The sequence below is a fragment of the Culicoides brevitarsis genome, chromosome 1 (genome assembly GCF_036172545.1).
Source record: "Culicoides brevitarsis isolate CSIRO-B50_1 chromosome 1, AGI_CSIRO_Cbre_v1, whole genome shotgun sequence".
NCBI lineage: Eukaryota > Metazoa > Arthropoda > Insecta > Diptera > Ceratopogonidae > Culicoides > Culicoides brevitarsis.
In genome coordinates, this window is record NC_087085.1 from 44,857,829 (window position 1) to 44,882,389 (window position 24,561).

The 24,561-nt window shown below is 25.3% G+C and overlaps 1 protein-coding gene across 1 annotated transcript in view; it reads right to left on the bottom strand.

The window, feature by feature from the left end:
* Window positions 1-24,561, bottom strand: part of LOC134838138 (uncharacterized) — a 103,359-nt gene that overhangs the window by 457 nt on the left and 78,341 nt on the right. The window contains exons 2-10 of the mRNA XM_063853608.1: window positions 17,781-17,815; window positions 8,041-8,456; window positions 7,042-7,722; window positions 5,488-5,787; window positions 5,327-5,416; window positions 4,092-4,514; window positions 1,366-1,769; window positions 174-699; window positions 11-115 (exon numbers count right to left, since the gene is read on the bottom strand). Coding sequence (XP_063709678.1) covers window positions 11-115; window positions 174-699; window positions 1,366-1,769; window positions 4,092-4,514; window positions 5,327-5,416; window positions 5,488-5,787; window positions 7,042-7,722; window positions 8,041-8,308 — 2,797 coding nt within the window. The 5' untranslated portion in view covers window positions 8,309-8,456; window positions 17,781-17,815. The remainder of the gene's footprint in view (window positions 1-10; window positions 116-173; window positions 700-1,365; window positions 1,770-4,091; window positions 4,515-5,326; window positions 5,417-5,487; window positions 5,788-7,041; window positions 7,723-8,040; window positions 8,457-17,780; window positions 17,816-24,561) is intronic.

Here is a 24,561-nt window from a genome sequence, read left to right on the forward strand (position 1 = left end):
GAAAATTTACCTGTTTGGAATCTCTGATATGGCGGTTGAAGGAAAGGAATTCTCTTACTTAGGCACTGCTTGAAGAATTTTCGTTCGAGTCTTCGGAGCTCTGAATCAGCATAAGCTGTTAAAAGTCCATTTTTATTAAAATTTTTCTTAAAAAAGTTAAAAAAAATTCTTACATCTGAATCCTTGCATCTTTTCCTCGACACACGCGACATCTTCCTTCAACAGCAACGGCGGATATTTTTCCGATTCGCGCACATTTATCACAAACACGTAATCGATCGAATCTTTGCTGCCATTCAAGTTTGCGAGTAAAACACCTGTTGAAGCAATCGCCGGCAAGACATCAGAATTATCGAAAGTTTTCATCTTTGGAGCTTCTTCTGCCGATTGTCGCTTGAATCGGTAAGCTTCGTATTCTTCCTTTTCCAATTCGAGATCCCACAGCGATTCAGGACGTAATTTTCCATTTGGTTGTTGAATGTTGCCATTTACGTGATCGTTCAAGTTTTTCTTGACAATCGACGAGTCTTGTATCATGATTTTTTCGTTTTTGCTGCGAACTCCGCGATTTCGGTTTCCGTAACGATTACGAGCCGTTTTGGGAATGGGAGGCAAATCGCTGTCGTCAGGTAAGCCGTATTCGTAGTCGCCAATTTGATCGTTTATGGAGTCATCCAAACGGGGGTTTGGGATTTTTAGCTATTTAAAAAATAAAAATAAAATAAAAAAGTTTTGATTAAAAATTAATTTAAATTTTTTTTTCAAATTTTTAATTTTAATTATAAAATTAATTTATTTTTAAAAAATTTTTTTTTAATTATTAATTTTTTACTTTTTTTCCCATTCGAAATTTAGAATTAATTAAATTTTTTTTTTCAATTTTTTAATTTGTATTTTTCAAATTTAAATAATAATTATTATTTTTAAATTTTTTGTTTCGATTCGAAAAAAATTAAAAATTAGAAAAAAAAATTATTTAGAATAAATTAGTTAATTTATTTAGTTTAATTAATTTAGAATAAATTAATTTTTTTTTACATTTTTTTCAAATTTTTAATTTTAATTATTTAAGTTTAAATAATTATTAAATTTTTAAAATTTTTTTTTTATTTATTATTTTTTTTACCGATTCGAAAAAAATTATTAATTATAAAAAAAATTTAAAAAATTTATTTCGAATTAATTAATTTTTTTTTTTAAATTTTTAATTTCAATTATTTTTGTTTAAAAAATTTTTTTCAATCAAAAAATTTTTTTATTCTTTTTTTTTTTTTAATTTTTAAAATTTTTATTTATTTATATTTATTTTATTTTTTTTTTATTTTTTTAAATTTAATTAAATTTTTAAAAATAATAAAAAAATACCTTATATTCCCTTTCCAACAGCTTATCATCAAAAGTCGGGACAAATTGATACGGTTCGGGAACAAATGCCCCTCCTTCGTTCATTTCTATCGCAAATTTGTTACGATCCGTCATCGAAGGTCTCGGTTTCTCCTTTTGAACTTTCGCCATATTATCCAAATTTTCATCCAAATCTCCATTTTTCTTCGTCGTAACTTCCGTTCGCTTCGCATCTTCTTGATTCGTTTGCTGCTGCTGCGGATCCAAAACATTTCCATTGAGTTCAGTCTCCTTCGTGTTCGCTTTCTGCTGTTTTCGCATCTGTTCTTGTCGCAAATTCTTCATTTTCGGATGTTTTATGGGCACAACTTTGCTCGGTTCCTTGTCCTTGTTGTCCGTTTGATTCAACTTTAGCGGATTTTCATCTGTGGGCGGAAACATTTAATCGAATTAATATTTTTAATTACACAATAAAGCATTTTTACAGAGTCAAAGGCAGTAATTTGGTCGTTTTTGTGCAAAATTTATTTACTTTTCATTTTGCGAAAAAAAAACCGTGTCGGAGATAAATTGTCCATGCATGTTTTAATTAACATTTTAACTGCCCAATTGAAGGATCCATGATTCATTTGAATTTCTACCTCGCAACTTTTGTGCAAAATTATACAACGCATCACACACAAAACAATCAATTACCAATTTAATACGTTTTTGGTAATTATATCGCGCTGTGTCTATAATTTTGCCGTTTATCTCGTGTGCGTTTGTGTAATGTGAGGAGCAGCAACGAGACGACGACGCAAATTGCATCGTACATTACAAAATTATAATTGACGGGTTTAAAATCGGATTATCAAGTGGTCAATTATTTGGAAAGTGATGTTTTGAGTTATGCGATACTACTGGATTTAGTGAGTTTGATTTTCGATTAAGCGCAAGCGGTTTTCATGCAAATAATGCACAAAATGCAAATATATCGATTGCAATTTGTGAAAAATGTTTCAGATTGCACAGAAATTATTTTTGTTTGTTCATTTAAGTTTTTTTTAATTATTGAGAATTATTTTTATTTTTTTCTAAATTTAATTTAATTTTAAATTATTTTAATTAATTAAAAAAAATTAAATAATTTTAAATAAAAATTAATAATTTTTTAAATTTATTTTAAATAAACTAAAATTAAAAAAAAATTAAAAAAAATTTTATACTTCAAAAAACAAAAAAACTCTTTTCTTGTCCATTTCATATGAAAAATCACTTTAAAACCCATCTTTCATCACGACAAAAACTTTTCCTTTTCATAAAATTGACAATTTAGAGACCGAGAGATAGAGATAATAATTTATAGACAGACAAAACGACACGGAAACGACATTTCCATCTCCCAACACACACACTTATCATGATAATTAACTTATGTTCAAATATAAAAGAAAATAATTACAAAGGAACAATGTTTTAATTACACTTTAATTGTATAAGGAATTGTATTTTATTTAATTATAGAACACTTATGCAAGAAATGTCGTCCTTGTCGAGCAATATCGAGACTGAGGGAGCAATATCTCTCTAACGCAATTATAAAAGTTTTATGCACGCAATTAAAATTTTTCGTTTTCTTCGCTACTTTCTATGCCAAATGGGGAAGTTTAAAAATCAACCAAGGAACCCAAGAACAAAACAAGATCCCTTTTTAATTCATTTATTTATTGTTTTTTGCCCGAAATTGCGAACAAAAGTGATCCCAACAATAAATAAACAAACTTTCTTGCTAACCTAGCACACATTCAATTAAAGAGTAATAATAACCGATTCGAGCAAAAAATATAAAAAAAATAATAAAAAAAATAAAAAAAAAAATATAAAAAAAAAAAAATTAAAAAAAAAAAAAAAAATTAATATAAAAAAATTAAAAAAAAAAATAAAACATAAAAATAAATAAAAAATGATGTTTCAACTTTTAATGCTTCCCAAAATTTATATTTGTTTTAGAAGTTGAAAATTTCATTTTTTTTATGTTTTTTATATTTTTTATTTTATTTTTTATTTAAATTTTTTTTAAAAATTATTTTTATTTTTTTATATTTTATAAATTTATTTTTTTTATTTAAGCGAGAATTTTTTCAAAAAATTTTTTTTCGGCTATAACATCGGGGACGTCATAACTAACATTTTTCTCCATGAAACATATGCTCTGAGACGTATAGTTTTCGAGATTACCTCTCACGAACAAATTTTGTATGGCAAAGACAATATAAAAATTTTAATGGGTGTCTTGCGAAATAAAAAAAAGTTTCGAGCTTATCGCTTCAAAAGCAGCAACTTAGTGATGTTTATGTTTACTATTAATATTATTATTTCGCTTCGAATCGCTCGTGAACAGTCAGAGAGAAAAAAAAAGTTGGAGAAGAATTTACGACACGTACACCCGTATCGAATGTAATCATCATCATTTTCTTGTATTTCCCACTACAAATAATGGCATTTAACTTTTTTTTTCTTGTTTTGCTCAACATTTCGTGTTGCATGTTTCCCTCTTTTTCCATCATTATTGTGTAAATTGCCGTTTTATATGATGGGCGTTATTGTGTGCTCTGAATTTATTTATTATTTTTTACAATTTTCCTCTTTTTTCCTCGTTCCATTTCATTTGAAATGAATAAACAAATAAACAAGGAGCGAGAAAAAAACGAAGAAATTAACATTTTTGACCCAAAAGTGCATGCAATTTGCCAATCAATACTCACTTGTAGAGTAAAGTTGCACGCCAGGCGGCTCCACGTGTCTCGATAATCCATACAGCTTGAGGACTGTTGTCGCATTGTAGCGCAGCTGACAGATATCCGCACGTGATTGCTGCACGAGATCGCTATCCGGCACAAATTGATATGTATCCTTGTATTCGTCGATGCCGTCGCACATGCTTTCCCAATGCAGGAACATATCGCCGCCGGATTTTTGCGAAATACTGAAGCCCGCGAGAAGACTATTGGCGCCGCCCGAATCTTTGACGACATCGACGATGGGAGTGCCGTTGATGCCGCTGAGAATTGTCGTTTGGGAGAAATAATAGATCGGGAAGCCGGGTCCTGTGCTGTATTTGACGAGGAAATCTGTGACGTTGTCGTGATCGTAATGGCCGGGAACGATTGAACTCAAGCATTCGGATCCTGTAAGTAAGAGATTTTAATTAATTAAAAAAAATATTATTTTTTTAATAATAGAAATAATAAATAATAAAAATTATCAATTTTTTTAAATGAAAAATGTAGAATTTCTTTTATTTTCAATTTTTTTCTAAATTTTTGTTTAAATTAAACCCATTTTCTTTTAAATTGTATTTTAATTTAATTTTTAAATTTTTTATTTTTTTTTATTTTAAAAAAATTTAATTTTTTAATTTTCAATTTTTAAAAAAATTTTATTAAAACAAAACTTATTTTATTTAAATTATTTTTTTATTTTTTGTTTGAATTTAATTTTAAATTTAATTATTATTTTTTTATTCTAAAAATATTTAGTTTTAATTTTTTTTTTTATTAATTTTCTCTTATTTTCAATTTTACTCTAAAGTTTTTATCAAAATAAAATTGTTTTTTTATTTTTAAATTTCCATTAAAAAAATATAAGAGGTTGATAGAATTATAAAAAAAAAAATTAAAATTTTTTCTTGAAATTTTTTTTTAATAAATTTTTATGAAAAATTTTAATTGTAAAATTCCAAAATATTTAAAGAAAAGAAAAATTTTCATTAAAATCCTTTCACAAGTCAATGTCTCAAATTTTTGGAGTAAAAAATTTAATTTTTTGTTAATTTCTTAAAAAAAAAAAAAATTAAAAAAAATTTCTTAAAAAAAAAATTAAAAAATTTTTTAAAAAAATATAATTTTTCATGTTTTGTTTTTTTGGAGGATTTTGAAATCCAAAAAAATTCATATATTTTTTCATTTTAAATAAATTTTTTGAATAAAATTCAATTTACCTTGAAACGAATAGGTCCAAATCGGCGTGTAGGATTTTCCATCAAACGCATAAACGGTAGAGTTAAAGTCAGATACAATTATGTCATCAACTACGAGAGCGAGCGAGAGATAGTGAGAAATGCAATTAACGTCATTATAGCTGAAAAAGTTGTCAACTTACTTGTGTCACCGTTGATATCAACAATTACCGCAGGCACCATGAATCCCGAATCTGGATTTCGGAAAATCGTACCGAAATTCACCTGCGACAAGGGTTTGGCAAGCGCAAAAAGCGGAATTTTGTATATTCCGCCGGGCGAATTTTGTCCTCCTGTCAAGACAAGTAAAAATTCCGAGCCATCCATGTCCGTGAGTAATTGTATTGGCACAAAAATTTCCTCTCGATTAGGCGCCGGTATCATTCGTATCTTTTCACCTGTCGCTCCCGAAATTAATTTAATATGACTGCCGCTTGTGCTCCCTTTATGCGTTGCGTTGGTTGTGACGAACAGATGGTGCAATGTTTTAATTAAAAAACACAGAGAATGAAAAGGAAGAAAATTGTTTGAATGAGTAAAGTGAATAAAGCGAAAAAGTTGATGAAAAGGTGTCAGAAATGCAGTTTTGGACGTTAATTTGAGTTGTTTTTAAAGCTTTAAACGAGTCTTTGTGAGAATTTTATGCGGATTTTATATTACTACAGTGAAATAAATTAAAGAATAATATTAACATGTGAAAATTTTCGTGAAATAAAAAAAATTAAATTAGTTTTTTTTACAGACAAAATTAAAGTCAAGAATTTAAGTTTTTTTTTAAATAAATTTTTAATTAAAAAAAAATTAAAATTATTCAAAATTATATTTTCAGAATATTTTAAAAATTTAGTTAAAAATTTTTGGAATTTAATTTTTTATTTCAAAAGAAAAAAATCAAATTTTTATTTTATTATTTTTAATAATTTTTTTTTATTTTTTTTAAAGAAATTTAAATGAGTTAAAAAATTTAAATTCATTTATTTTATTAAAAAAAAAAATAATTGAAAAATTGTTCAAAATTTATATTTTCAGCATATTATGAGAATTGAATTTATGAATCTTAGAAATTTATTTTTTTTTTATTTTTAAATTTTTATTTATTAAATTTTTATTTTTAGAAATTTAAATTATTTAAAGAATTTTTTTTAAATTAAAAAAATATAAATTAAATAATTTTTAAAAATTTAATTTAAAATTTATTATTGGTGAAATTATTAAAATTTAATAAATAAAACTTTAAAAAATGAAAAATTGTTCACTTTTAGCTTATTTTAAGAATTTAATTTTGAGATCTTTGAAAGATTTCGAAAAAAAAATTTTTTAATTTTTATTTTAAATAATTTTTTTAAAAACTTTTTAAAAAAATTTAAATTAATATAAAAAAAATTATATTTGTTTAAAAAAAAAATTAATTTTCAAAATTTTAATTTTTTATTTTATTTTAATTTTTTTTTTAATTTTTTATTTTAAATAATTTTTCAAATTTTTTTTGTTATTTCTTCAAATTATTATTTTAAGAAATTTAGATCATATTTAGATCTAAATTAGAAATAGAAATTATAGAAAAATTTTAATTAAATTCATTCTGTTTTAGAGTCTATTTAAAGCTTTAATGAGTTTTTTTGACAATTTTTAAAAAAATATTTTTCAACTCAAATTTCATTTTTTTTTTCTAAATTTTCACGCACTCGCATACTTACCGTTATCCTCAACGTGCGCCGCCACAATATCATTAACACCATCATCATTCACGTCGCGTATCACGTTGACGGTATACAAGTCTATGTTGTTGCTGGTAACCGTGATAATTTGTAAATCAGATGCATCTGCTGTCTCCCATATTGTGCTCCCATTTTTGCCGTCTATCGCAATAATTAAACCGCCTCGACCAGATGCGACACAATCAACATTCGTGTCATTATTTAAGTCACTCGTACAGAAAACCGAAAATATCGTGTGTGCAGTCCATTTTTGCCATAACACGGCACCCGTGAGCCCATTTAGCGCAAGCACGCCGCCCGTACAGATATCGATTAGACCACTTTTTGTAAATTTACATTTGGGCAACTCCTCGCCATCGGCCATCTCCTCGATGCCGTACGCGATAATGACATCATCGATGCCGTCATTCGTCAAATCTGCCTTGCGAACGGGCGTCTCGCTACTGAGTTTCGCAACGGATTTACTCCAAACTGGCGCGACGGAAATTTGGCTACATGGTACTAAGTCTAGGTCGTTACTGCTACCGGAAATGTGAAAAAGATTACTAAAAGACGACGAATAATTACTCGTGAAGGTGAGATCCTTTCTCAGCCAGATTTTTATCTTTTGCAGGGGAACGGGGAACATTGTCAGTATCAAGGCTGCTAGAAAAATTAAAGCTGAAAAAAGACGAGAACAATTAAAAAAAATAGAGAAAGTAGTCGTCTAAAGAACGACACACTAAACCGCATTTCGATGTTGCATTTGTATTTTTGCTTTTCGTATTCCTCATTTCACATTTTCAAACTCCTCATTTCACATTTTCGAACTCCTCATTTCACATTTTCGAACCCCTCATTTCACATTTTCGAACTCCTCATTTCACATTTTCGAACCCCTCATTTCACATTTTCGAACTCCTCATTTCACATTTTCACATTTTTTCTTCGAAATGCGGTAAAAAAGGGAAAAAGAACAAAAATCGGTTGATTTATTACCAATTAGTATGGTTATTGCTGCCAATCCATAGCAAAATGGTTCGCAGCAGGTCCAACATCGCGTTCGTTTCTTCATGATCGGGATGATTTTTTGTCCTTTGTTCGTTTTGCGGCGCGGCGGCATCAAAGGTCTCTTCAATCCCGTATCCTCGTACATTTTGCACGTTCGCCCATCTCTGATGAACACGTCATCTTCTACTTCACTAATATCACTCAAGTCGACACTGTCTCTCACAACCAATTTATCTGATGGCGAATACCCCTTCATGTTGTTGTTGTTCTTTCCGCTAAGCGATTCATGCACATAGAATTGATTAAACAACGTTGCTCTTGCTGCTTCTGCTGCGTTTTATGCTGGCAAATTAATCCTCAATCACTCGTCGATTGTTGTTTTGTTTGTGTTTTGTGTTGCGTGTCTGAAAAAAAGCGAGTGAAAAATGAAAATCCATTAGTTTGATCCATAACTTTGATAAGAGACCGCGCGAAAATTACTACAATCTATTTTTAAATATTGCCTCGCGTGGGTGTTGTTAACCCTTTGTCGCGTTAATTACGTCCCATGTGAACATAAAATTGAGATTGGAAGATTTTTATCGTGAACGAAATTATTGTTTACTTTATCGTATTTTGATTTTTTTTTCATAATTTAGATTTTGCTCATTTAAACTGTTTTTTTGAAAATTTTGCTCATATTTGAATAAATTTTTGAATAATTTTGAGCAGAATTTAAAAATATGAATTTTTTTCTAAATTAGAAAAATTTTATAAAAAAATTTCACAATTATGTACTCCTCATATAATTTTTTTTAATAAAAAAATGTCTCTTATATTAAATTTCTCAAGATTTTGAAAATATTTTAGACTTTAATCTAAACATATTTTAAAATTTATTCTGAAATTAAAAGAAATTTTGTGAATAAAAAGTCAAAATTTTTCAAATTTCACATTTTAGTATTCCTCATTTCATAATTTCATACTTTTAAAATTTTCCTTCAAATTTTTATTCAAATATTAATAAAAAAATTAAATTTCGATTTTTCTCCCATTTTAAGATATTTTAATTTTAAGAATTTTGAATTTTTTTTTTAACTTTTAAATTTCACACAATTTCGTACTCCTCATCTTAATTTTTTTTATTTCTAATAAAAAGAAAAATTTTTGACTACACTTTTAATTTAAATTTTTAATTTCTTATAGTTTCAAGTAATTTAATTTCTTGAAAATTTTGATGAAAAATTTTTTAAAATTTATTTTCATGATTCAAAAATATTTTCAAATTTCACTTTTAAGTATACCTCAAATTTTCATATAAAATTTTTCTTCTTTTGATGATTCGAAAGATATTTTTATCAAATAAATATAAGAATTTTTAACGATTTTGGTAAATTAGAAAAAAAAAAAAATTTTTGAAAACTTTTAATTTTTCACAATTTCGTACTCCTCATCTTAAATTTTTCTATTTTTCATAAAAAAATTCTTTAAAATAAAAATTTTTATAATTTCGAGTCTTATGTTTAAAATTTTTAAGAAAAATTTTTAAAAAATAATCTCATAAGTAAAATATATACAAATTTTACATTTTAGTAATCCTCAAATTTCACATTTTCTTACTCCTCATAACTTCAAATGAGATTTTTTGCATTTTTCTTCGAAATGCGGTACAAAAAATATTCCCTGAAAGCAATAAATGGTCCACGAACCACAACAAATCCATAAAATACAAAAGTGAAAATGATCCTTTTTTCAGTTAGTTTCAATTGTCCCCATAAATGAACGGATATTTTTTGCACACACACACTCGACTCGAGTCGACACGAAAACGACAATGGTTGAGAACAAAAACATGGGCATCGCAAAAATGCAATAACCAAATTAACAAATGTAAGTGAAAGACCACACTCTGGAAACCAAACATTTTTTTTAACTCAATGGTTTTTTTTTGCTTTTTTTACCCTCAGTTCCGAAGTAATGAATGTTCGTCTGTGTTTTTGCTGCTACTTTTAGCCAGAATAACAACTCAATGTTTATGGATATGGATATGGGAGACGAGAAGTTTGTGGCAAAATTGGAGTAAACAACTTAAGTAAAGAATGAAATGAGGTTTTCCGAAGAAAAAAGGTTTATTTTTTGCTTCAAAATAATAAATCACAAGGCGTCTCCATTTTGATACGAATATTTCTCCCCGGAGACCAGATTAAAATAACTCACAAATAAAAATAAAACAATAACACACGAGACACAAAGCACACATAAAGTATGATTTTAAACCGATTACTGTCGAAAAAAACAATTTTTTAACCTTAAAAATGTGTTTTTGTTCGTTTACGTTTTAATTTACGTTTGGTGTGGCTTAACATATCGCGAGTTACCTTTTGCGGTTGAACAGTGTGTCTGTTTGTTCCTGTCATGCCCGTAATGAATCAATTGAACCTTAATTATGTTCATTGCCGTGTACAAAAAGTCCGTTTATTTATTAATTCATTAAAAAAAATCACATTAAAAAATCACTCTTTTCTGCACGAAAATTCGCAAAGGGCGCAAAAAAAAAATAAAAATGTGGTAAAACAATATGTAAACTTCGGTTGAGGCAAAAAATTGATATTTAATCTGATTTGTTTGTTTATTTATGCTGACCAAATGCATATAGAATTGTGTGCGGTATGAAAAGTTTTTTTTTTCTCGTTCAATTGAAAAATGTTGGTTTTTAAATGAAATTTCTGCAGTCGCAATTTTTTTTTGTAAAAGAAAATTGGAATGAAATTAGTTGTTTATGCACATTCAAATTTACAAACATTTTTTTTTTGCTGATGCAACGAATTTTTTTATTTTTAAAAAATGTAAAAAAAGCAAAAAGATAAAAAAAAATTGGATTACATTCAATGAACCGAGAGAAAATTTAATGAAAGTGCTTTATTATGAATTTCATGTATTTATTATTATAATTTTGACAATGTATACATCACGTAATGGCATCATTGAAGTGTATTTGTCTGGAAAGGACGACATGATGATGAGCACAACAACCATTTATTATTTCATTTACAACGAAAATTTCGCATTCGATTATTATTTTTGTGAACTCATGACGTTTTTTTTTTTTGCAGCGAAGGAGAGAAAATTATATTAATGAGCAGTCATTTGGAATTCATATTTTTTTTTGTGAATTTAATTAATTTAGCGAAATTTAAAAGCAATTTATTAAAGTATTATGATGGCGGAGGGAATTTTTTTTAACGAAAAATGGTAAGTAGATTTTTTTTTGTAAATTAATAAAATTTAATTTAATAATTTTTTTTTTGTAGACTTAAAAGGAGTTCAAATTGTCTTGTGCAATTTTTTTTGACGAAAATGTTATGTTGATTGTATTGATTAGATTAATGTTAATTTTAAAACGAAATCGATGTACTTCGAAAGAATAATTGTGATCCACACACAATGTTATGGGAGTAATAATAATAAAAAAATACTTTGGTGTGATAATTGACGACAAACTGAAATCATCTGAATATCAAAACAGCAAAAAATTAAAAAAATTTTCAACCTATCGTTAAAATTTTAAAAGCAAAATTCATTTGTAACGCTTTAACTCTAAATTTTATTTTTCGAATCCTGTGTGGATTTTTTGTAAATTATTCGTTTGAGCTTTAAGAAGGTTTATGAGCTTAAAAATTTTAAAAAAGTATTTGAAAAGCTCTTGAAAGTCTCTTAAATGTAATGTAATGTTGATTGCATACCCAAAATTAGTTTAAAATTCAATTTTTTTATTACTTTGAATTTTTTTCCAATTTTTTTTTAAAAATTTTTTACGTTAAAGCTATGAGAAGGTTTATGAGTTGAAAAATTAAAAAAAAGTATTTGAAAATCTTGAAAAAATCTAAAAAATGTAATGTAAGGTTGATTGCATACCCAAAGTAACAAAATTTAAAAATTTCATTATTTTGAAATTTTTTTATAATTTTTTTTTAATTTTTATCAATCTTTGTTCCAAAAATTTTTCTTAAAAAGAATTTTATAAAGTAAAATATATTTTTTTTTTAAACTAAAAATTTTCTTCTCAAGTTTTGATTAAAAAAAAAAGTAAGAAAAAATCTTTAAGGTTAATTTTCTTCGAAAATTCAGGATAAAAAAGGATTATATCACTTCATCATCACAAAAATTTCCATAAAAGATTGCTATCTAAACAAAACTCCAGCAAAGGGTGTGTCTTCCGCATCTACCTCCATTAACATGAATTATTTTTTCCTTCCGCATCGTCAATTGTGATGATGCAAAACTACACAACATGATCATTTTTTCAACATATTTTCCTCTTTTTTTTCTCTATATTAATAACACTTTTTTTTGATGACTAATCCTTTTGTGCGAAGGTGTTAACGTTACTTATTCAACAACAAAAGATTGTTATGATCATGATGTATTAAAAACACAAGCGTTTGGCACGATAGGATTATGTTCTTCTCGCTTGTTGACGCTCGCAGCAAAAAAAATGGCAAAAATGTAATAATTGCGCTCTCGCACCTTCGAAGAAGACAAGAACCGACGATGTAAAATAATAAAAATGAATTGCGCCTGATAATAATATTCATAGTCATTTTTCATGTTTTACTCCGACTGACTATGTTCTAACATTGAACTAAAAAAAAAAAAATGAAAAAAAAACAAACATCCATGAATGGAATATTGTTATCCTAAATATGTTAATAAAGCGTGTATTATGATGTTTTTTTCGCATATGCCGAGTCGTCGTGTGTTATTTGAAAATTTGGCATATTTTTTTAACAACAGTCAGTCACTCGACATTAATTTTTATGACACATTTATTATTTTTTCGGTCGTTCCTCGCTTTTGTTTTCGGGAACGACGACGACGACGACGATAACACGCAGCACCGAAAAAAAGGGATTCATTATTTATTTATAACAATTTTTTTGGAACGGAAAAAATTATTCGTCAGAACATGTGTAAAAAAAAGTGATGTAACGCATTTTTTGCGCGCGCGAGTGGATTGGAATGGATGGATCTAATTTGCGTAAAAGTGAGCTCATTAAATTTTTTTCTCGTGTCGAGGAATAAATCTCTGTCTTAAAAGTTCATGAAAGTTCAGGATTTTTTTTTCTGCAAAAACAGCAAAAATTTAATAATTTGTTAAAAATTAATTTTTATTTTAATTCGATTAATTAATTAAAAGTAAAATAAAAAAATTAAATTCAAATTGATTTATTTTATTTAAATAATTAATTAAAAAAATTAAATTTCAATTGATTTATTTTTTTTAAATAATTAAATAAAAAAATTTATTTTAAAATTAATTTTTAAAAAATAATTAAAATTAATTTTAAAAAAAATTATTAAAATTAATTTTAAAAAAAATTATTAAAATTAATTTTTAATAATTTTAAAAATGAAAAAAAAAATTAAATTTAAATTAATTTTTTTAATTAATAATTTTTTTTAGAAATCATTTTTTAATTTTTAATTTTTTAATTTTTTTTAGAAAATAAAATTAAAAAACAAATAAATTTAAAATTATTTTTTTTAAATTAAAAAAATTAATTTTAAAATAAACTAAAAGTAAAATAAAATGAAAAATTAAATTAAATTGATTTATTTTTTTTAAGTTAATTAATCAAAGAATTAATTTTAATAATTTAAAAAAATAATTTTAATATTTTTTTTAAAATTAATTATAATAATATTTTAAAAAATAATTTTAATAATTTTGTAAAATTAATTTTAATAATTTTTTCAATATATTTTAATAATTATTTTAAATTTAATTAAAAATAAAAAAATACATAATATATTTAGATTAATTAATTTTTTAATTTTTTTAAAGTTTAATAATTTTTTTAATATTAATTTTTAGAAATCAATTAAAAATAAAAAAAATTAAATTTAAAAAATTAAAAAAAAAATAATTTTTTAAAAATAAGTCGAGAAATAAATCTCTGTCTCAAAAGTTCATGAAAGTTCAGGATTTTTTTCTGCAAACACAGCAAACTGAGATGTACTTAAGTCCCTTAATTTTTGCCATAAAAGTTATTCTTTTATCCATTATGGCTTTTCTATCTATCCGCACCAACGACAACATGCCAAGTTACGTGAAAATATCGACATTTCTATTTTATGTGCCATTTACGATGCTTTTGGGGATTAGTGTGTGTGTGTGAGTGTGTATTGTCCTCGCACACTGGCAACATTCAAATTGACATAGCACATTGCCTTTTAGATATGCATAAAAAGCTTAAGCCTCTTCGCCAGTGCGAGAGAGAACAAAATCCATAAAATAAACAGTGTTATTTTACTCATCCCCGAAGATTTATTTTAAAATTTTGTGTGTCTGTGTGAGAGTGCCTTCCCATCCAAAGGCAAAACTATTTTAATGTTTATTTTATTTCAATATTCCCATCTCCCGATGAAGATTTCTCTCTCTGTGTGAGTGTAACAATAAAGTGCAACAATGCTGCATTGGTTCGTGTCAAATTCAGAAACTTTTCAATCCAAGTTGTTTACAGAAAGCGTTTTTCCAAAACTAATCACACGACGCCACACAGACGAAACATATTAGCAATGATACAGAGTATTAAGGAATTAAAGTGTTTCTCAATTTCAAATTTTAACTCATTCATACGAGTGGCAAAATGGAATATATGAATAAATAAAAGTGGTTTGCGAACGAGTAGTCGGTACACGGGAAATGGCAATATATTGAAATTTTGTGTTTATTTTTGTTGATAAACTTTGAGAAGTACTTATGCGGTGTAAAAGTGATTAAATATGTGCATGTTTTATTCCCCATTGACGCTGATGATGAATTCTAACGGAATGTGATGAATGTTTCAATAATGATTTGGGTATTGGGGAACGATATTGATTAAAAATTCAATAAAAGAAGACGAGATGGATTCGGAAAAGTTTTTGTTTTTACTCAGTTTTTGGAGTTAATTAAAATTTGTAGCACGTTTGTAACGGAATAACTTTGAATTTTCGGTTTGGGAATTAATGAAAGGATTTTTTTAAAGTTTTCGTTTTAACTCTGAGAAGGTTTTTGAAATGAAAAAATCGAAAAAATTCTGTGAAAATTTAAAGAAAATTGAGATTATGTGGTTTGATGTCCATTGCATACATAAAGGAGCAAATTTATTTTTTATTTAATTTTAATTTTTTAGGTATTAATTTTTAAAATCTTCTTAATTTTTTTAAAAATTAATTTAATAATTTTTTACGAGTTATGTTCAAATAATTTTTTTTAATTAATTTTTATAATTTTTTTAAAATTATTTTTCATAATTATTCGAATATTTTTTATTTTTTATAATTTTTTAAAAATTTTTTTTAATAATTTTTAAAAATTTTTTTTTAAATTATTTTAATATTTTTTAAAATTAATTTTCATAATTTTTTAAAAAAAAAATTAAAAATAAAATAATAAAAATTTTAAAAAATAATTAAAATTTTTAATAATAATTGAATTAAAAAAATCATCTGAATTAAAAAAAAAATATTTTAATTTTTTTAGAAAATTTTTTAGCGAATCCTTTAAAATTTTTATTAATTTTTTCATATTATTCTTTAAAAAAATTTTTAATTAATTTTTTTTTAGCAAAAAAAAATTTTTCTTTTTTACTTATAAAATTTCAAAGCTTTTCCACAAATAAATATTTTTCTAATTTATGAACCAAATCTCAATAGAGAATTTTTTCCTTCTCACGCGAATCCTTTGAAATTCGTAGCATTTTTCTTCAGTTAACGACCTTTCTATGCAATTACCTTCGCCTATTATTACATTTATTTCTCAATACATTAACACAAAAGCAACACATTAGAAACAGAACAAAAAAACAAAACAAAAGGGGTTTCTACCTTTTATCGACACAAAAAAAAAATATTTATAAGGAATGTAAAAATAAATGTGTATCATCATCGTCGAGTCCCGTTGCTAACTATGTGTATGAGTTATTATCATAAACTGTGACTAATGGATTATTAATGATAAATTGAGAGCTATTTTTTATATAGAGAGAGCTTTTTCGCACTAATGACGAACAAAATTACTTTTTCTTCATTTTATCGTAGCGCTGTGAAGAAATAATAAATTTAATTTCGTACGAAAGTGCAGAAGAAACAAAGTAAGGAATAATTTAGAAATTAATATTTCTTTTTGTGCCGATGTTCATTTATTGTGCTGCCATTGTGTGCGTTTAATATCATCACTTTTTGTAGAATTTATGAGCCCATTTTAATATTCAAAAGGTAAAAGTAATTAAAAGCACAGAGTTTTCGGGTATTATTTCCTCTTTTTACATGCCATTTACTCGAAAATTTTTTTTTGTTCGGGAGAGCACAAAACAAGCAACGGATGTAACTTCAACTGAATATAAATTATGTACGAAATGCTCTCTTTTTCAATCGTTGTCGTTCTTTTTTCGAATCCGTGCAAAATAATAATAATAATAAAACTTGTTTTGTTTATGTTTACTCTACATTTTTTTTATGATTTTTCAATCCTTTTTCTCTCTGAACACAAAATCATGAAATATAAAAACAAACGACGAGGCAAAAAGTGTGCGTTTCATTTTAATTATGTCTCTTTGCGAGAAAAACAAAGGAAATGCACGGAAAAAAGGCTGCGACTTCCATTTTTGTTCAACTTTGTATTACATTATTATTACTTTTTTTTATGTGTGCACAAAATTGCATACAAAGTATTCAGTGGCAGCAATTCAAGAGACTTTGTAGAGAAAAAGGAGTTCTGAGAAAAAAGACGAAAGAGTAATAAAGAATAGGAAATAACTTTGAATAAGAAAAATTGCAGTCGTTTAAAGAAATAAAGGGGAAGAAAGTTTTTAAAGACATGTAAAAAAATTTAAAAAAGTTTTTTTCGTCAAGGAAAATTTCAAATGAAAGCGTATTTTCTTTTAAAAAAAAATAATTTTTATCAATTTTTTATCAATTAATTTTTTTTAAATTTAAATTAAAAAAAAAATAAAAATTTAAAAAAAAAAATTGAAAAATCAATTTTATTGAAAAATGTAAAAAAAAAATTTTGCGTAATGAAAACAATTTTTTTTTTGATTTATTTTTATTTATTTATTTTTTTAAAATTTTTTTATTAATTATTTATAAATTTAAATTTAAAAAAATTAAAAATTTATTTTTTAAAAAAAATAAAAAAATAAAAAATAATAAATTTTTTCTCCTTTGAGATATGCAATGAAGATTACATCTTGTTTTTATAATTTTTCATGAATTTTCATGTACTTTTTTTTATTTTTTTCTGCTATAAACCTTCGTATACTAAATATTGATAAATTACAACAAATCGCTTTATGGTTCTTAATAAGTTAAAGCGTTACAAAATTTTTAAGAAAATCGTTGTTAAACTTCTTTTTTTGTATTTAAATATTTAATTTTTAATTTAATTGTAATATTTTTTAACTTTTAATAATTTTTTTTTTTTATAATTTAATTTTAATTTTTAATTTTTTTTATAAATTTTTTTTTTTTTTTTTTTTTAAAAAAAAACATATTAATTTTTTTAAATATTAATTTAAATTTAAATTTATTTTTTTTTAAATTTTTCTCAAACATTTTTTTTCACAAAACGCTTTAAGTGAAAAAAAAACTTTTTCTAACGACTTCTTTTTTTTTCTTGTTCAACATTTATAATACTTTTGATGTTACTTCTCGAAAGGTAGGTACAAAAAAAAGAAAAACATTAACAAGAAAAAAATTCTTACCATTAATGATGCACCTTTGTTTTATTCATGAGGATCTGAAATGACAAAAAAAAATGTTTCATGAAAAAATGTTATTTTTTTCGAAGTAATAGACTTTTAATTACATTTGACATTGAAAAGCCTCTCAGTAAGAGGAGTAAAAACCTACTCAGACAGGAAGAACACGCAAAAAAAAAACAGGAACAGGAAAAATTGTTTCATTTAGAAAAACATTATGTAATTCCTTGGAGGCACATTTATTTTATGTCACAACAACACTACTTCACATATTTCACACATTCGTGTCTCCCCTTTTGCTAGCTATTAATATCATGTCGCATAAAGGCAGTCCTGTTACAAGACAAGACGACATGACACACAAAAAAATAACATCCTTTACTCCGTGCGACACTTTTTCGGTTTCACGAAGAAGAAAAACAGCAATTTGGACACATTTTTGCAGGAATGGCTCGACATTAGTTATGTGTCACAATTTATTTGTCTGTACGGCGAAAATTGAGCTCTAAACACTCAATAATTACCATATTTAGGACAATGATAGTTGCACATTTGGCTCGTCTTGTCCCACATGGAACATTAGTGAGTTTGCGTTTTCGACGTCAGACGATACACAAACAGAGGAGAAAACGAGAAAAACACCAGACATTTAATATTGTTGTGTTACAAGGTAAGGTAATTTGTTTAAAATATTGTCCTTTTATCAGTTAGTGTCGTGTTTTGTCGTTCTCGAGTATCGTTCCCTATGGGCGAAAAACGGATAAGATTGATCCCTTAAGAGATCAGGTTGACCCCTCAGGAGTCAAATTGACCCCATAAGGGAATTTTTTGATCCCTTAAGGGATCAGTCTGATCCGTTAAGGTATCAACCTGATCCCCTTTCGAGTTTGTCATCCGCAGATCCAAAAAGTTGAACTCTTTAAGAGATCAAATTGACTTTTTGAAGGTCATATAAAGGTCAAAGTGATCTCTTGAAGAGTTCTGTGGATGATTTTTTGGGTTCTGTGGATGAGCAACTTGAAAGGGGATCAGGTTGATCTCTTAAAGAATCAGACTGAATCCTTAAGGGATCAAAAAATTCTTTTAAAGGATCAATTTGACTTCTGAGGGTTCAACCTGATCTCTTAAGGGATCAATCTGACCCGTTTTTCGCCCATAGGGTATATCGCAAATGAAACACACATTGCATGTTGTTATCGTGTTATGCACAAAAAGTCGACTACATTCACACGTTTTCGGATCTTCTTCACATATACCAAGAGAAGATAAAATGGAGGCAGAGAATACTAATTTTGTGTTTATGGAGAAATTAATTTATGGTTAACCATATTATAACTACTTTAAATCTAAATTGCTTTCATAAATCTCGGCAACCGGTACTTTATTGTTTTCGAGATTTTTCGTAGAATGAAATTAAAAAGTATCGCCCGGAGTATGATGCTGCTGCTGCTTTTATAAGAAGGGAGCAAAAAAAAAGAAAGAAGTAACAATATTTCAACTTTTATAAATGGAAATGGTTTTCTAATTTTTCCTCTTTCTTCGTTTCTCTCTTTTTCTCTCTCATTTACTGCATTCAGTGGGCATTCAGTCATTCAGGAAATTGTTGAAACATAACCTTAACTATAATTGCATGACTTTTGTGTTTTTATTGTATGAATGTTTTTAGATGTAAACTTTGATTTTGGTCTAAAAATATTTTTCATTTGGTTTAAATTAATTTTTTTTTTATTTTTTTAATCGAAATTTGAATTTTGAACTACTTTTTCATACTAAAAATCAATTTTACTTTTTTTTATTTAATTTTTTGAAATTGATTAATTTTTTAAAATTTGAAATCTAATTACTGTATAAAAAATTTTAAAATTTCGAGTGTAAAAAATTAGTGAAAAATCTAAAAATCGATTTGGAAGGTTAATTTTTTTTACCAAAAAGTATTAATTTTTTTCGATTTTAATAAAAATAAATATTTTTAATTTATTAATATTTTTTAAATTTTTTTTTATTTTATTTTAAAATTTTTGAATTTTTTAATCGGTTTCCATAAATTTTACACATCGTTTTAAAATTTTTACTAAAATTTTAATTTTTTTTGTAATGCACAAACTAAATTTTAAAAATAATTAATTATTAATTTTATAAATAAATTTAATTAAAAAAATTAATTAAAATTTATTTTAATTTTTATTTAATTATTAAAAATTTTTAATTAATTTAAATAAAAATTAATAAATAGTCAACTATATAAAATTTTTGCATTTTCTGACAAAAAATATTTTTTCATTCAAAATAAAACCTTTTACATGAAATTCAAGAAAAAATTGTAAATTTTTCTTCAACTTACAGTTTGACATTTTTTTCTAACTAAAAATATGAATTTTCTGCTAATTCAAGAAATTTCCTTGAACAAAAGAAATAAGAAAAAAAATAAATGAGAAATATAAAATCAAGAAATATATGTTTTTGTTGCTATTAGACGTACTTAGATAGGCATAGAAAAGAAGTGAAGTAGATGAAAAGAGTACTTTTAATTATAATTTTAACTGTTCACTTTTTCCCTCTCGCACGTTATTCTTCATTTTGAAAAGATTCGTTTTTCTATGCCGGAACTTTTTCTTGCTTTTTCTTGCTACTACAAGTAAAACATAAGTTTTTGTGTTTTGATTTGAAACATAAACTTTTGTTGCGGCACAATGCATAAAGATGTCTAATAAACTCACTCAAAAATAACAAAAAGTAGGCATATGGAAAAGTTTGAAGAGTTCTTTGGTAAAGGAGGCTTTTTGATGTTTTACTTTTAAATTTTATCTCACTTTGTTTAATTAAAGTTTATTTTGTGCTTTTATTTGCTTCAAAAAAAGTTTTTTTTAATATAAATTTAATTTTAACAAATTTGATGAAAAAAATGACAAAAAAATAAAAAAAAAAATATTAAAAAAAATATTAAAAAAAAAAAAATTAAATTTAAAAAAAAAAATTAAAAAAAAAAATTTGAAAAAAAAATTAAAAAAAATATTTAAAAAAAATTATTTAAAAAAAAATAAAATTGATAATAAAAAAATAAAATTAAAAATTAAAATTAAAAAAATTTTTTTTTTTAGACAAGAAAGTGCCTCAATATCAATTTCCTTACTTTCGGACTCAAAAATGCAAGTGTATCAATTTCAATGCAAATTTCAAATAACAATAAAAATAAATGAACACGAACGAAAGAAAAGCCAGAAAACGGCAACAAATTAGCTCAATTTTCATTATTTGGCATTTTTCGTTATATTTGGCACCCGGAGCTACGTTAGGCTACAAAATATCGTCTTATAGCGCCAAAATGCATACAAATTTCCTTTACAACGGAAAACTCTTAAATATGCATTAAGACTTTGTTGCACACACACGGAGTTGCGCCTAATTAGATTTTAAATGAATGTCTTTCTCATTTCATATTTGGAACGTGCACGTTGCACCTCGTAACGAACGAAATTCAGCAGTTATAGCATAAATTTATTAATTAAAAGGCAGAAATGTATTTTATACACATTTATTTTAGTCACGTCACCCGCACATTTGTACGGGAGTTTATTTTATAAATTTTCTCGTTTATTTTTTTTTTTGTTTTGTAACTAAAATGAAAATTACCTTAAAATTACTCACGTGTTTCAATTTTCGGAGTAAAATTCATTTGGAAGGCGTGTAATTGAAGGAAACTGATTCCAGGGACTTGTTTTTCCGAATTTTCAGGGAAATAATTGCAAAAAAGGATTAAACGGAAGATGTAATGCGAGTCGTAATGAAGTGCTTTTAAATAGCTTCGTTATTACATTTCGCTCCTCCGCATTGTGTATCGCAGGGAAAATGCTAAGAGGATCCACTTTAGGAGAAAGGGAGGAGGAGGAAGACGACGTTTGATATGCAAGCAGCAAGCAACTCATAACGACTTTTCAAGTGTTTAAGCTCTAAAGTAAATGTTGATGTTGCGATGATGATTATAATTAAAATGAATGAATCTTGCGTCTCGTTGTGCCATTCACTTCGTCATCATTGTCTGCTGTACTTGTTTATTATTGTAATCATAACATGCCGTGTTTCTGCTTGAGACATCAAGTAACATCACGCTCTAACAGGCGCTTAAAGTGACAAAGTAGAAAAAATGTCGTTTGGATTTGTTAAAGTTTAAAGTTGCTTAAAGAAATTTTTATTCAAGTATAATTTAATTTATAATTTAATTCATTTTTTTATTTTTAAATATTTTATCTTAAAATATTTTCTTAATATTTTTTTCTTAAAATTTTTTTTTGTATTTTTTTAAAATATTTATTTTTTTAAAATTTTTTTATTTATATTTTAATTTTTATTTCAACATTTTTTTTTAATTTTTTAAATATTTGTTTAAAATATTTATTTTTGTAAATATTTTTATTTTTTAAAAATTTTAATAATTAAATATTTTTTTATTTAAACTAAATTTTTAAAGTTTTTAAAATTATTATTTAATTTAATTTTTTTAATTTTAATTCAGTTCAATTATTTTTTTTTAAATTTTCTTTTAATTTTAAATACCTAACCATTTTCATTTATTTATTTTTTTAAAAACTTTTTTTTTAAATATTTTCATTTATTTTAATTAATCTTTTTATTTTGATTTTTTTTTAATTTTTGAAATGTTTTCTAATTTTTTTTTTTTTTGAAATATTTATTTTTTTAATATTTTAATTTTATTAAATATTTATTTATTTTTATTTTCAATTTTTTCATTAATTTTTAATTTTTATTTAATTTGAATTTAATTTCTATAAATCTTTTTTTACCCACTCGCAGTAATTTATTTAATTTTTTCATTTTTTTAAATTCATTTTAATTATTTTTTTTATTTTTATTTTTTAAATCTTTTTTTTATTATTTTAGTTTTAAAGTTTTTTAAATTTATATTAAATTTAATTTTGAATTTTAATTTTTTTAAAACAAAATTTTAAATTGAGGGTCAAAAAAAAATTTTTTTTTTCTTTTTATGAAAACTTTTTCAACTTTTTTTCTTATATTCATCAAAGACACCTAAAGGCAACAACCTCATCGATATTTTTTTAATATACTTCAAAATTTATTGTTTCACTGAAAAAAAAACGAGGGAAACAGAAAAATTTAATGGCCTAACATGACAAACTTTTGGACATTTATTGTGAGCGATAATTCAAAAGAAAATGCAAATCATTCGAATAATAACAACGATTTATGGCATCGAGTGCCATGTGCTCCAAAAAAACAAGAAGAAAAAAAATTAATCCCGATTTGAAAAGTTTCGCCTTGGAAAACGATGACAAAGTTGAAACAATTTACCAATGACGAGTTTATTAATAATAAACATTTTTTTGCTTTTGTCAAAAATAATGAATGGAAAAAGAGTGATAATGATGACACTCTTTCTTTTAAAATTCATCAACATCATCCTCTTTTCCTTTTCACTCGAAGCATAAACGATGATTACATAAAAACACGTGTAGCATAGGCAACACTTTAAATTAAAAAGACTCTTGAAAAATATAAGAAGGGGGTAACAAAAAAAAAAATTGAAATATGGTGGTTTCGTCATCATTCATTGTGACAGCTTGTGAAGATCTCATACTCTCGAGCATTTACTTAATTGAATAACTTTTTTGTTCCTTATCTTTCTTCTTTTTTTTCGTTTAATTTACGTTTCTGCTCCTTTTAATGTATTAAACGTGTCTTCGAGGGCTGTCATGTTAGGCACATTATTATTAGCGAGCGTGCGTGTGTTTTCCGTGTGAAATATGTCGAATCATTTGTGTTTAAAAAGAATCGTAAAAAGAAAAGGAAAACAATGAAAGGCACGATGTTTTAAAGCAAAAAAGACATATAGATGAAAATATGTCAAGATGACAGTGAAAGATGGTTTCTGAACATTTTTGGATCGATAAGAGGCGAAATCCGTTTGAGGTGTGTTTGGAATGGAAATTTTTACGAAGAGAGTAAAGACCTTTGAATGAAATGAAAATTTCATATTATGTCATTAAATCCATTCATAAGTCATTGAACTTGCGCTAATCTCTTCTGTTACGAGAAAATCCCAATGCAATTTCGATCAAATATTGACTTTTTTGACAAAATTTGATTTTTGTTAGATTTTTTGTGAAGAGACGAGAGCGCATTTCAAGAGCTTTAATAATTTTTGAAAGAAATTTTTTAAGCAAAAAAAAATTTTTAATGAAAATTTAATTTTTTACTGATTATTTTTTAAATAAACAATTGATACAGGGTTGCCAAAAATCACAAAAAAAATGTATCTATTTTTTTTTTTGTTTATTTTTGATGCAAAACGAAAATTTAAGGAAAATAACCTTTGAAAATTTTGTTTTGTATCAAAACTAAATAAAAAAAAATTATTTAATAAAAATTTTCATGATTTTTAGCAACCCTGTATCAAATATTTATCAAAGTTAAAAATTAAATTTTTATTCATAAATTTTAATAAAAAATAAAAAAAAATTTTTAAAAAAATTGCAAAACTGCAAAAGCCAAAATTTTTGAATCAAAATTGAATTTTTAACTGCTTTTTCTTATTTTTAATTGATATTTTATCTCGTTTCGAGACATTTTTATAGAATTGATAAGAAAATTGTCTTCATTGGCTTTTGTTTTTGTTCAGGGTTGCCAAAATTCTCAAAATTTTTATTCTACTTTGATTTTTTTAAAATTTTTTGATTGATATTGATACAAAACGAAAATTTAAGAAAGCTAACATCTGAAAATTTCGTTTTGTATCAAAATTAATCAAAAA